The following is a 14,897-nucleotide window of genomic DNA, read 5'->3' as shown; positions in this document are numbered from 1 at the left end:
CAGGGTGGCTGCTCTCGCCTGGGTCAGGCTGGAAGTCGGGAAATGACAGTGCCGAGCAGCGGCCGCTGACTCACAGCTGGGGGCGGCTCGCTCGTAGCTGGCTGCGGTGGTTCCTGTCCCCGGCTGCCTGCCCGCCCTCTCTTTACTACGGGCATGGCCTGCGCTCCGTGGAGCGCTTGTTTAATCGCTGTAGTTTACAGTTTGTTACACCAAGAACTGCGAGCGCTGAATTCAAGATTCAGTCATGCAGAGGAAGGTAGTTCGAAATATCTCAGCAGCTGTTTCCCAAGAAGCTGAGCTGCCCGTGCAGCAAAGGTCAGGAGAGTAGCTGCTGAATAGGTTCCAAAGAAAGTTCCACTGAAAGTAAATCCTAGGAGTGTGGAAGTGATGCTCTGCTGTGAAGCAGTTATATGAAAATGCTTCAGACCGCATTCTTCAAGATTCAGCAGCGACCTTGTAATGCGAGCTACAGTAATGCTTCCCTTTTCTCAGGCAAGCAGGACAAAATTTAGTGAAGACAGCAAAATGTAATGTGTCTGTTTACTTACAGTTGAAGGCATACAGTATTATGCAGGAGAACTGCCTAGTAGACTGTTTCAGAGAAAAGATGATTTCTCTTCCTTTTCTTCCTGTTTCATTCTTGTTCTTTTCCCTTCCAAAAAGAAGAGAAAAAGCACATTATATACTTAACAATACAATGCCATCAAGAAAATGTGTGAAGTGATGAAAATGTTGTTTGATTCTGAAGTCTTCACTGCAGATTTTGGTGAAGTTTTACTCTTTGTTTGGTGGAACTAGAAGAGATAAATTTTAAGATCCAGCTGGGAGAAGTTTACTTAAGCTACCATCAATTAGAAGAAGAGTTTAACTGTGTTTGTACAGAGCCAGCACAGTTGATAGAGGCATATGGACATGGCTGTAACACAAATATATAATAATTTTTTAATGGGCCTTCGTCCAAAGAGGGCTTCAGATAAATATTAGGTATTCTCAAAAGATATATACCAAAATTGTATACCAAAAATATATAATAAACTGAACAGGGTGTTCAAAGTTGAGCAATTTTTTTTTTCCTGGAAGAGATTTTCCCTTGTGATGTCCCTCTAGCTAGCTGAGAATTTTAAAAAGTGCTTAAAAAGTTCCTCACTTAGTGATAAATAGCCCTTAAGAATCTTGACTAAGTTGACTTGCAGCATTTTTTCACATTAAACCACAAAATGCGTTTGCTGATTCTGTGTCACTGTGCCCATTTCACAGATGAAAAAACTGAGGCATGTGGGAGAAGTGTGATTTTACTAAGGGTTGTATACCAGGTAAGTTATAGAAGCTCGAACAGAACCCACACCTCCTGTGTCTCTCTGCCTAGGCTGCTCTCTGTTAGTCTGCTGTGCCTGAAGGACACACTGATTTCAAGCAAAGAGCAAGACACAGCTGAATATCAGCGTAGGAAGTGGTTTCATGATCATCCTACAATACACATTTTTTAAAGATACTAAATACTGTTTTCAAATGCAACAGTTGTCCAAAAATGAATGCTGTCAGATTATGATTTTCATTTGCGTGGGTTGTTTTCCAGGCAGAAATTTTAACGGGCATCCCAGTTGGCAACCTTGAAGATGCTGAAAAGGTGGGACGCATGCTGTTAGAAAGAGGGTGTAAGCTCGTAATTGTTACTCTTGGAGCAGAAGGCTGCATGATGATATCAGGAGACGAACCCATTCCAAAGCACGTTCCTGCTGGGAAGGTCAGGGCTGTGGACACTACGGTACGTTTTTGTGGTTTAACTGTCTTGCTTTGGAAAAGACTGCTTAAGCACTAGGGGAAAGCAGTGAGTAATCAGCCAGATCTTTGGGCACTAGCACAAAGGCTAATTTATGACGTGAAATTGGTATCTTGCTTCCAGTGTCTCATATATTAAATGTTAATTTACCTGAGTTTTGTAGTTCTGTTGTAGATGAGCTAGAACTATTATACATACTAAAGCCATCCCCATGTTCCTCCTTTACTGAAGTACCTGTCTTTGACTGTAGTATGTGATGCCACTGGATTGAGCTGCAGTCCTGTTTTTCACCTTTGCCCTTTCATTTACTTCATCTTGTGTAGAACTCAGACACTGTGAGAGAATGGAGATACTACTCACAGTCTGAAACTGAATGTTTGATTCTTCTGACAAAGCATGAATTACTTACCAAATCTAGCATAAAGTGATTAAAGACATAATTTTTACAGAATATAGTGGAAAAAACCAAAAGTTCTTGCTGTTTCATGATGACTGTTTTATGATGCTAGGTAAGGGATACTTGGTCAGGCGCATTTTAACCTTTGGCATTAGGATACCTCTTTGCTTCCTGCTCAGAACTAAGTGCAGAAAACTTGCTCTGTGAAACCACAAAATACAATACCCCCAGCAAAAGAGGAAAACAGGACAGGCAACAGTTAAGATATCATTGCTGTGAAAACCTTACCACATTGCACATATGGGGCTATTTTGTGTTCCTAGTATTATCTGACATAAATCCAAAATAATTCCAGTGGAGTTACTGAGAGCAGAGCAGGTCACGTTATATGTACTAACTATACATTTAAATGCCTGTTATAATAACGTCATATTACATATGTTCTGTTACAATAGTTCATTAAAATCCTGGAGATTTTACCATCTGGTACGTTCCATATCTGAATTGCATTAATAACAACTAGTTCTTGTAGCATGTTTTTTATTCGTGGACCTCATACTGATTCACAAAGAGGAAAGGCAACTGCTTAAAGGATGAAGAAACAGAGGCAGAGGGAGTTGAAATTACCTAGGTCAGTAACATGCAGTAGCAGAGCTAAGAGTAAAGTCACTTCATCTCAATCAGAAGATCACTTATAGGTTTGGACTGTGATATTCTGATACTGTAGAAAGCGTTGTTTCATTGGTCAATATAATATTTTTCTGCATAACTCTGAAATAGAGATACTTTGGTTTTATTTTCTTCTTTTGCCGCTTTGTCATTTAGAAGCTTGACCTTGGGTTTGGAATGTCTTGAATTTCTAGTTGGGGGAAGGAGACATCACTAAGGTTCTTGGTTCATGCAAAAGGTTCTTGGTAGGACACTACAGACGCCAAGTTGCCTCTGCTTGCTGTTAGCCCAGAATTAGAAGTGCCAAGGAAGTGAAAGGCAGAGCTCCCAAAGCTATCCAGAAGCAGGATTTATTAGCTTGGGAGCAACACCTTGTGAACCTGGCAGTACAGCTTCTTGCTCTGAGTTGGTAAAATCCACTGCTGCTATCAAAACTTACTGCTAGAGCTTCTTCTCTAGCACACAGAAGGGATGTTGAATAAATATGTGTGATCTGCTTCTTCAAAAGAAGAAAATTGCTTCCAGATCAGCTATTGTTTGATATCTTAAAGATAAAGATTTGCTGCTCTTGGAATAAAACAGCAATACTGAAACCACACACTGTGGATGAAAAATGCTTTTTATCTTGCCTAGCAGTTCGGAGTTTCATGTCTGAACGAATGTAATGCACTTCTTTTTTAAAAAAAAATCTTTTTATTTTAAATAAAAACAGTTTCTTTTAATTTACTAAATCCTTGCCCTGCCTCCTTGTGGCCAACAGGTTATTTGGCTTCCACATAGCAGAGGATTTTCACAGTTAATTTTGTTAATCTACTTAAATACCAGTGGGTTGTTTTCAGTAAAACAGCTGTGCTTGGTTTATTCTTGCAGCCTGAATGAAAAAATATGTGTTGGCCTTCCATTATAAAAGTCTTACAGTGCTTAGCCTGATTATCACTTTGCCTGAAAGCAAGTGGTTTTAAAGCAACCCTTACACGCATTAAGCAAAATAATGTCATCCTTGACTAACCTGGATTGCTCTCTTATTAAAATAAACATTAAACATTCTAGTAGGACATGTTACTTTCTTCAAGGCATGTCCACAGTAGATTCTTCCCCAGGGGAAGGATCAAACTTGTAAGGTGGTTTACCAAGTAGCCACCTACCCACAGGGTATTCAGAGTTGCTCACGTGTATGCTCTTAGCCTGCCGTTTGATACTAAAAAAAAGTTGCTACTTTAAACTGCTCTGACTTCAGCATCTCGAGGGACTGGGCGCAATCACATTGGGTTATGTGCATGTTTCTGTATTGATACTGTTTAGGTCTGCAGAAGGTAAAGCTACTGCCAGACAGAGTTAAATGACATGTGTACCCTATCACAGAATTTGCAAAAGACTACAGAGTCCTTACTAAAAACCAGAGTTTGCCATTTAGAAGATACACATGCAAGATACAAAATTATCTTCAAAGTCCCCTTTTACTGCAGAAATTTTCCATGGCTGCTACCACTGCCCAGAGTCCTCTCTGCAGCACTGCAACTTCAGTACTGACCCCTGGTAATTTCTGTTGTCCACAGCAATTTTAGAAATTTTTGAACAACAAAATACTTGGGTAGGTACAGCCACAAAGATTAAGAATTTGAGTTCCTTGTCCTAGTTTGTGTGCTCCCCACTGTCCATGTTCACAGGTTCATCAGAGACCCTAAGGGTTGATAGGCTGTAGAGCCTGGCTCTTCCTCTCTACTTTTGAGGTGGTTAATCTAAGTGTTTATTGGCAGAACACTGGGAAAAGCTGGCTCCATCTCCCACTCTGTGGTGGAACATGAATCTTCAAGATTGAAAATCTGGCGTTTTTCACCCACACTAAATCAATACTATAAAGAGGGAAAAAAGGCTTGTTGATTCTTTTTTTTAGCACTAATTATCTTAGTGTGGGCTTTAGTAATGTATGCAATGCTTCTTATGACTGTTAGCAGAGCTCTCCATACACAGTCCAAAACATGTAGAGCACGAATAGTTGTTCAGAGGGAAGTTTTGCAAGACATGGTATTGTAAAGCTGAAACATCTGTTCCTCCTATTATAGCCAAATAGTGCAATAAGCTTTTGTTACGAAAATTAACTTTCCTTTCATTTTACTAGTTTCTGCTATCCACTTTCTGTATGCAAATTTTGAATAAAAATAAAAATAAGTGAATTATTGAAAAATCATCCTCCAACTTTCTCTATGACAGAAATATCTGATTAAGCCCACCATATACCAATTTGTATTTGAAACAGTTGATGTACATGAGACATTTGACACATAATAAAGTACTAATATAGGTATATATTATATTCTATTTTCGTTACTTTAAATAGTTGCTTTTAAATTTATTTGACTATATTAAGTTAAATATACGCATTTACTTTATTTTTGGAAGAAGCTATTTCCACTCTAGGTGAAACTAGTACATGAAGCTACATTAAAATAGCTGTGAAGGACAATTATGTAATTCCATTTATATGACACTTCTGTTGGTAGCAGAAGGTTTCACAAATCACTCACAAATCTGGTAAGCATTTCATAGAAAATAATAATATCATATACACACATTTTGCAGTTGTGTATGTGAGAAGCAGATTGCCTGCTGCTGAAGCAGGAGCACAGCTGAGGTGGAGCACAGCAGCTGCTCACAAACATCTGTGGGACATGACCAAACTCCATCATGTCAGAGCTGTACTTGAGGTGAAGGGGATGATCTGTGTGATGAACCACACGATGATCCTGGATTTCGACATCTGCTGCTGCAGTAGCCCTGAACAAGCCGTCTTGGCAGAGACATATGTGCTCCGTTGAGATAGAAGGCCACAACATCATCCATACTGGAGAATGAAGCTCTGCTCTTTTTGCCCTTTCACCCTTGCTCTCCCCCTCTGCTTCTGACAATCATGCAAAGTGTAATTTACAGCACTATTTACATCTATTTACTTTTACTAATTATATTCCATTGAAACTGCCAAGGAAAATTTGTCAGAAGAATGTAATTACTCAAAGCTGGAATATGGCCAGCAGTGAGATTAGTTCCCTTCCATTTTGAAAAAAAAGCACTATGGGATAGTATGGAGCTGAGCAGTTCAAGTGACAGCTGGGAACCAAGTCAAGTCCTTGAGCTACTGCCAGAGGCCTGCCTGAGGCTTAGTATGTGCAGGTGGACTTCAGAGGGGCATTCAGGCTGTCTGGAGCTCCAGGTTACTCAGGATCTGGGCTTCAGAGCCATGCCAGGCCTCCTCTGGAGGTGGGGTCAGTGGCTATGGCAGGCTGGAACGTGTCTGCTGGCTCTGGGATTTGCTCTTTGGTTGCTCCTTGCAGTTGCAACTGGGGTGTCCCGTCTAGGGTACATGACTCGAATTGGAGAGCTGGCACTAGCAGAATCTCTCCTGTGCAGCGGCATTAGTGGAAAACGGGGGCTCTCTAAGTAAGCTGGGGCTGCCTCTCTGTTGGACCCCCATTTCTAGGTTACAGCACAAAGATCACTTTGGGGAGGAGGTCATCTAGAGTTAGTTTTTAGAATCTCCAGTTTGCACCAGAACCCAACCTGGATCAAGATGACGAATATATACTTGCACCAGTTAGGGTGACTTCCTAATTTTTAACTCATCTGGTCTTCTAAATGCATAGTATGGTTGCTATATTTAGGACCTCTTCATCAGTTGACCTCTAGGTTTACACATATCACTGTTGTGTGGAAAAAGTCCTGCATTAGCACACTCACAGCCAGGAGATCGGGCGTCTGTATCTCTGGCTTAGGCATAGATGTATTTTCTTTAAAGGCAAATATGTACTTGGGCACACAATATTTAAATGAAAATCTGGAATCACTTTTCACAGTGGTGCCCCTAGTAATCACAGCAAGTCAATGGTCCCTCTTTTAAATGTCATGGAGGACCTAGAATGTTTAACTTTGCAGTATTTCTAAGCACAACCATTACATTTACCATGCAATTTCTTATATTACCAGCATTTTCCCTGCCTGGTTGTGCTTTTTGGATACAGAGATTGCACAGCCTGCTAAGAGAAGCTTACAGGTTGAAGTGCCATGCTTGTAAACATGAAAATCATTTAGGAGAAGGGATAAAATTCAACATTTAATCTACTCTGCCTGAAATGTGACATAAGCATATGATTTATTCTATGTAGTCCTTTTCTGTTCAGTAATCTCAGAGATGTGATACATACTATTCGTCATAATCAAAAATGTTACCATTATTTTTTCATGTCAGTTCTGCAAAAGAAAGGCTCATTGCTACAATATGAATTCTCATAAGATGTTTTTGTTCAAATCCTGTTGTTTCCCTCAGATTTCTTGATACAATTTATTAAATCTGTCTCTTCTATTAGGAGAATTATGAAGGCTGTCTTTAAACAGTAGATTGCTCACTAGGCAGCTTTGTATTGAACTCTGAAGATGTTACACAACCCTTATTTTAATAAAGCCTCATATAAGTGTATAACTGTATAATTTTAGATATGCCACAGTATTCAGGCCTGTGCAGCAATTGTGGTCTAAAGAAGGCAGTGTGGTTTAGCAGTTTTAACAAAGGACTGATTAAGAGTTCCAGGGCACTGCAAAAGTCTTGCTGTAAATCCTTGGAAGAGTTACATGTCTTCTTTGTATCCCAATTTATCTGTCCATAAATTGGAGCTGCTATTAATGTGTATAAGCCATGAGAAGTCTGTTAGAGATCAGAACAGAACCTGGGAGGCCTTTTTCCCAGGCTTTTCATATAACCTCAGGCCACTTGTGCTTCTTTGGGGGCTTTGCAAACTCATTGAAGTGCTTCTGCTTGAAGTGGAGAGGTCATGTCTGTAAAAATATGGTTTACACTAAAATTCTCTGACTTAGCTGTATCTTCTGGTTTGGAGTAAGCCTGAGCCAGAGGAGTGAAGTGGACACTGAAATAGAGCCTTAGAATATAAATAAATCCAAAACAGCCCTCCTAATAACAGCAATTCTTTGTCTCCTGACTTTGTGGCCTAACGTCTGAGGCTCAAGGGGATATAAATACAACACTCTGTGCAATGACTAATTACTCAAAATTCTGTGCATCAGCAGAAGTGGGACTTGTGGTTGACTCTAATATTATCAAATGCCTTTGCTATTTAATAATCTTGTAGCCGTACATTATTTAGCATGTCGTTTGCACAAAGAACAGTGATTTTATTTCAGTTATCTCTCAACAAAGTAAAAATGCAGCTGGTAGTAAATGAAGCATTTGGCAGACAATGTGTCTGATGTACAGTTCTCTGACTTGCTAAGAAAAGAAAAATGCTAACTGTTTAACTGTTTCCTACCCAAGGATGTAGCAAGGAGTAAACCTTTGTGGTTTTCTATTTTCTTTTTTCCTTCACCCTAAAAAGTATCCTTTTTCTCCTTTTTCTTTTTCCTTGTTATTTTATATTTTTTTGTCTTTTTCCTTTTCATTTTCCTTTTCCTTTTTATTCTTCTTTTTTGTTTTCTTTTTTTCTCTTTTTTCTTTTTCAGTTCTTTTTTTTTTTCTCATCTTCCCTTTCATGTTCAAGGAAAGAGATGTTACTACTGAGCAAAAATCTTATTTATCAGTGGAGTTTATTCAGACACACCAAAACACAGAGTAATTATGCTCAGAGCTCCCATTAACATCCCACAAAACGACACCATAATAGCTTCCTTTCTTTAACATGCAACCCAAATAGGTTAATAAATAAGTTTAGTTCCAGTCATAGCCCACTTTCTGACTTAGCCTTCTGCGTTCCCTTTTTTACAAATATGGAATCCATTGAATTTTGGAACAGAAAAACCATGAGGAATAAGTTAATCTGCCAGGCACTCCAATCAGTGATCAGCACTGTAAGTCTAAATAAAGCTGCATCTATTATGTTCTGGAGTTCAGCTGAACTGTGAAAGGGCACATGACTGAAATGACTGCATGTGAGTTGACTCACAGTTAAGTCTAGATGGGACTTGCTTAGTTCCTCATGAGTTTCTGCTTCTGATTCAGGCCTTCTGAAGACACTTCAGTTTGTTAAGGCTTGGTCAGTGGCCTAAGGGTATTCAGGTATCTAGTGACAAGAGGGATTGCAAGAGTGGCATCCCTCTGCATTGGCAGTCAACTGAGAAAATGTGGAGCAAGCTGGATGCACCCTCTTTCCCCTTGGGGAGCAGAAAGCTGTATTATCCCCCTTGTACAAATTGGAAAAGTGGATCAAAAATGTTAACAACTGGGTGCACTGAAGCACAGGCTAAAAATGTTCTGCTCCAAGTTATATAGGGAGTTGAAGCGATGCAGCCAAAAATTAAGCCCAGGCATATATTGTCCCATGCTGCTCTCTTAACTTTTGGACAACATTGTCGTGGAAGGAAGCACTGTTTATCTGCCTAGTAACTGTCTATTTTAATCTGTAAGAACAAACAATGTAAACAAAATGAGCAAACAGAAGCAAGCTTGTACAGAACAATTTGCTGTCTTGTTTTCCAGTGGAAGATTCCATGGACCACCCAGGCTTTGCTCTAGTCCTTTTCTCAACCACGGAGCATCTAATTAAATCCCTTTCCATTCCTGACTCTAAGTGGAAGAGAGCCTACAGTCCTGTACAGTTTCTTTCCAGATGGAAATGCATAATTTAACAGAGATACAGCTGACAGGGAGAAGTGGGCCCAAAGCAGTATTAGCATTTGCCACAAATTGCGTTAAATTACAAGGGGTACTTAATGAAGACATATTATAAAGAGAAGATTAAAGCCAATATTTCATTTTTAAGCCCCTTCTAAGATTGTAGTGTGCCAGGCAACAAAAACTCAGTAAAACTATTTTAGTGATAGCAAGAGTTGTTTGGTTTTGCTACACATGGTCAGTAACGAGTCATGGCATTGTGTCTGATTGTGTCCTACAGCTTTATTCCATATACATATACAAAAAGTTGCTAAGCACCTTACATTATTTACAACATAAGGAAAGTACTATTCAGAATGCTGTTCTGTAGATAGGGAACAAAACATGCAGACACTGGCTCTTCAGTGGCAAGTGAACCTGTTTCCTTTGTTTAATCATGACTTGTTTTCTATGCTCATCTTAAAAAAAATCGGACTGGAGGAAAATTTTTGTCAGGCTATCAACTGTCTCATTTTTAGAACTGGACATCATTGGAAATATCCACATAAAGGAGAAAGTACATGGCAATGCAGAGTTGCTTTGCATTGGATGCTTCTTGAAGAGGCTGTAGGGAGTTTATGGAAATATGCTATGAGAGCAGGTGCTTTGGCTCCACTACTGGCATACTGAGAAACATTCCAGTTTGGAAATTAACCCGGTTGATTATTATTCTGGACATAAAAAGGTAGGGATGCTGGCAGCATATGTGTAGCAACTTGAGTGTTTTGTCTGTGGGCCAGAACATGGGAATTATACCACATCCAACATCTACACCTGAGAGTACATTTGGATAAGGTCTAGAGAGGCTGAGATCAGAAATATTTTTGTGCTATCTCACTTCTGGGATGTTTTAGTAAATGAAACAATTGTATAATTTATGCAAGTTGATAGCAGAGTAGGAAATTACTTTTATTGCTTCTCTTGGGCTAACCATAGAATGCAACACAAGTAAAAATCATCACAGCAAAACATGCTGCATCCCTTTTTTGATTTGCTGTCCTCCTCTTGACTCTATGATAGAGTCCAGCTCAGGGTCTCCTCCACGAAGATGCTTAGTCCTGGTATGTAGCTCACCCTGTGTTGGAGCAGATCCTGGGCTGCCGGTGCATTCACATGAGGAGTGCCATTTGTAATGGTAGATAGCACTCTGGGATATCTGAGTTGCAGAAAGGATGAAGAGGAAGGAAGACCAACTGTGTGCAGTCATCCTTTCTAATGCAATTCCTGCAGTTAAAAATAGCTAGTGGAAGCTGGCACTTCTGGCACATCCAGAGCATCACCTTCCCAAGTATCTTTTTCTGGCCTGAGCTGTAGGAAGTTGCAAATGCAATCCGCTGTGTAATAGTGCAGCATATTCTTGGCCAAACCCCTCATCATTTTTTTTCTCTTCATGGTTAGCTAACAAATGTTATATGTCTCCCTTTCTTCTTTAAAACTATTCTCTGCAGAACCAAGTATCATCCAGGCTATTGTGGAACATAACTTACTCTTCTCAATTTCTTCACATCAGTTCTGGTTGTGGTGAGAGGGAAGGCAAAGCTGGCTCTGGAACCCCTTTCTGGCCTAGTTGCCCAGAAATGCCAAGTGCAGTAATGATGATATTGAACAATATCAGATTTCATTATTTCCTCCAACAGAGTTTTCAATGCCAAGTAATTTTTGTCACTACAGAAACCAGAAAGGTTTGAGTTAGATTGGTGATATTGCATAATTGGGTTTTCAAAAGAACAAGAACAGAGAAATGAGAATAGTGGGGAAATCAGGCTTCTTGCTTTTGCAAATTATAACTGCAGAAAATGCCAGAAGTTGTATTTCTTATCAAGAATGAAAGAATTAATCTCTAGTAGCCTGTCCCATAGACAGAAATATTTTACAACTTTCATTGGAGAAATTGAAGGAAACTAAAACTGTAACTTTTTATGATTTTAGCAGTAACCTATAGGAATGTCTTTAATAGCAAGTTTACAGTTGAGTGCATTGATTTTGCCACTTTTCTCAGTTGTTTTTTTTTTTTTTGTGTCTGTGTGTTTAGAGGAAGACATACAGACATAAACCCAGCTATTGTAGAGAAAGTCATCTGTAGAAAATCAGATTCCCAAATTCTAGCCACAATGTTTGTCAGCTGCCCAAATGTCTATAAGGAGTATTTGTTTTATTAATTTCAAAGCACAAAGAGATACAGAAATACAGGGAAAAGGTGAGGAAATTCTCTGGAAGCTTGGGCCTCATTGTTGGTATCTGTGATTTTGTTACGAAATCATTAAGCAGGCAGGGTGTTGCTTGGAAAGATCTATTTTACAGGGAATTTCTCAGAGAATGCCTTTCTGTCAGAAGCAGTGCCTTGGTGGTCACCTACTGCTGAAGACCATGAGTGAGGAGTGGGAGCCCTGTTTTCTGGACTCCTGCCCCACAGGTTAAGGACAAGAGAATGACTGGGTAGCAGAAAACAATACTGTGAGCAGAACAGCAGTTCTGGCTTGTAAGTCACATCTAACTGAAATTCAAGAGAGGAGATACAGCTTGAGTAGTCATCGAAACGATTACACAAACTCAGTTGGAAAAAGAATGCAGGGAGCTGGCAAGGGGACAGAGTGGGGAGAGCTCAGACAGAAAACCTACTGAAGTTTGGTGGTTTTTTTCCCTTCCAGGATGTGTAGTTCAGAGGTAGGCAGAAACAGTGGCCAGCCAACAAAGGCTAGATGCTGTGGTTTTGAAAGAGGCACTCGAGCATATGGAGTTTTCGTGCAAAAAAAAAGAATGTTTTTTTGATCAATTCCAGGCGAGATGGCAGTTGTGTCATTCCGAGTGCTTCTCGTCAGATTAGATGGGATCACTAAGAGTCCTTTGGCATTTTCAGTCTGAGAGAAAAAAACCACATGTGGCTAGTAAAATTGTCCAGCACAGATATTCCCTTCTTCGTACTTAACTGTTAGATTATGGGTCCTGAAGCCATGTCAGCCTCATATGTGATACTGAGTGACACAGTTAGTGACAATTTGGCCAGTTGTCTCCTGGTTGGGGAGGGAAACCCAGTATCAGAATTTCCAGTGTAGTATCAAAATATCGTGATGTATTTTGGGCAGAGCTTTGGCTGTAGTTTCATTTCACCATTAAATGATATTTGTGAATTAACACATAAGCGTGAGCTTTGTTGGGACGAAAGCACAATTTGGTACATGAATGATGAAAGGAGTGAAGTACTGCTCAAGGAAATGAGATAAGTGAAGCTTTTGATTACAGTAGGAGAGTTGAGGCTGCATGTTGTTGAGGCTTGATAAACCAGTTTGAGAAGTACAAATCAACTTTCTGAGGAGCTGCTATATTTAGCACTAGGCTTCAACCACGACTCTTGATTCTGTACAAGTTCAAATTTCGGGAAAGGTGGATACAGCTCCTGTAGCATTTGCAACTGAAAGTCCATCCTCTGTCTATTAGAGGTGATGCCTGCGTGCTTCCCTGTTGTTGACACATGGTGGTTTATAACTTCGCAAGAGTGCCACTGGAGCGTTTTGTGTTCAGATGAAGTGTAATCAGAATTTTCCAGTACTGTATTTTGTATGTCTTACATTTTTTATATGCACTGGGGGGAGGGGGGGGGGTGAGGAATGTGTGGAGGGTTTCTCCTTACATTTCTGAGTTTCTATGTGAGGTATGAACTTCCAGATCAAATGAAAGGAGGTCACAGATCAAAGTGCAAGTGTGGAACCAGGGAAGAAGCAGATAATGAAGGCAAAAGTGAACTCAATCTTAAACAGAAAATTTACACAGAAGTGTATCTCAAATTGAAAAATTCCATGCCAAAATATCTATCGCCCTAGTAGTGTAGGAATCAGAATAGTGGTGAATTGTTTGGTTGACAGGAATCTCACAGGTTCAGCAGCATGGATCCATTGTTTTCAGAATGGTATATGGAGTTCCTGGTTCAGTGCTCTTACTCCATTGTGTAAGAAAGAAATAAATTTGTCACTTCCCATAAATGCTATCTGGAGTTGAAAGGAGTTTATATGAGTATCATCACACTGGATTGTTTAGATGATTCAGAAAACAGAGTGCTCCCTGTGGGTGAATACTTTGTTGGCTTTCTGGGGTTAGACTTAACAGTCTACTACACAGAATAACTTTGTTCCCCAGTGCTGAGCAGAATACTGGAATATTATTATCCAGGAGAATGTAGCTCTCCTGCGATCTTTCTGAGACTTCAGACTTCTCAGTGTGCACTAGAAGAAAGCCATCACCTCACAGATACCTTGCAGTTTTTTTCTTGTAAACAGTGAGGTGGGAGCTCCTCTGTTCTGATCCTGATTGAGAGTCCAGCAGCGCTGTGGAGGTCCACTTAATTATTTTGCATATCTCAGTTTTAGGGTTCCCAAGCTGTGCCTCACTTTCAGGGGATGGGTAGTTCATATAACTAACTCCTGTTAGCCCATGAAAGATCTGGAGCTTTGGATTCAGCCCACCAATGTCTCAAAGTGGGTGTTCTTAACATCCTTGATCTTAAGCTGGGTTAATTTCCTATCATGTGAAATGAGAGCACTATTAGCTGCCTTCAAAGTTGATGTTGTATATGGGCTTTGAAATGTAAAGCAGATACTTTCATCTCTGCTTTTTAGATGACATACAAATTAAAAATTTCAGAGTTGTGAATGTTGTATGTTTTATTTCCAACATTCACCACAAACCAAACATTTCAGGGGAATTCATGCATCTGTAATGCTTGTCACTGATCTTTTTAGAAACAGTGCATAACTTAAGGTAGTAGGATGTTTCAGAAAGGAAAGAAATTGCTTGCAGGAGACCTTGTATTGAGATTAATCTCTCAGGAATGCAGGGGGTTAACGGTCAGGCTGATTAATCACTGTTAATGACCCATCAGGAAATCTGTCAGGAAGTGGGTAAAAATTCCTGATGGCTGATGTGAAACATTGTGTGGTATGCTTTGGTTTTGATGTTTCCCAACTGATAGTCTACACTGGGTGTGGTTTAGTTACCTTTTAAGTTCTCAGGACATGTGAAGGACCAGATGATATGATGGCCTTGTTCAACTTGAGTAAGTGAGCAAGAAACTTTCCCTGTTCAAGGCTGTGCAAGTACATCACAACATAAATGCAAGAAAGTCAGGGATTGCTCCTTCCCACAGCTTCCCAGAACAGAGTCTGGTAAAGATGCAGAAAGGAAGCGTGATCATTCCCTCATTCCTCCAGACCAAGCCCACAGGGTACTGGGGGGAAGAGTGGAACAGGCAGCTTTTCCTGTGTGAACAAGGAGCCAGAGTATTAAGACTTGGATACACAACTGAGTTAATGAATTGCCTGGTGTTGACTGAGGGTGAGGTTTCACAGTTGGCTCAAGCTGATCCAAGATCATGCTGAAAGGAGTGTTTCTACCTCTTTCTCGTTTGCTGT

At 40.0% G+C, this 14,897-nt stretch overlaps 1 protein-coding gene across 2 annotated transcripts in view; it reads left to right on the top strand.

Moving 5' to 3' along the window:
- RBKS (ribokinase) overlaps positions 1 to 14,897 on the top strand; it is a 72,305-nt gene that overhangs the window by 49,031 nt on the left and 8,377 nt on the right. For both annotated transcript variants that reach the window (XM_053938271.1, XM_053938272.1), the window contains exon 7: positions 1,577 to 1,765. In XM_053938271.1, coding sequence (XP_053794246.1) covers positions 1,577 to 1,765 — 189 coding nt within the window. The remainder of the gene's footprint in view (positions 1 to 1,576; positions 1,766 to 14,897) is intronic.

Source organism: Vidua chalybeata, chromosome 3 (assembly GCF_026979565.1).
Source record: "Vidua chalybeata isolate OUT-0048 chromosome 3, bVidCha1 merged haplotype, whole genome shotgun sequence".
NCBI classification, from domain to species: domain Eukaryota; kingdom Metazoa; phylum Chordata; class Aves; order Passeriformes; family Viduidae; genus Vidua; species Vidua chalybeata.
Note: the sequence above shows the minus strand (reverse complement) of the source record. Positions and strands in the feature narration are given on the sequence as shown.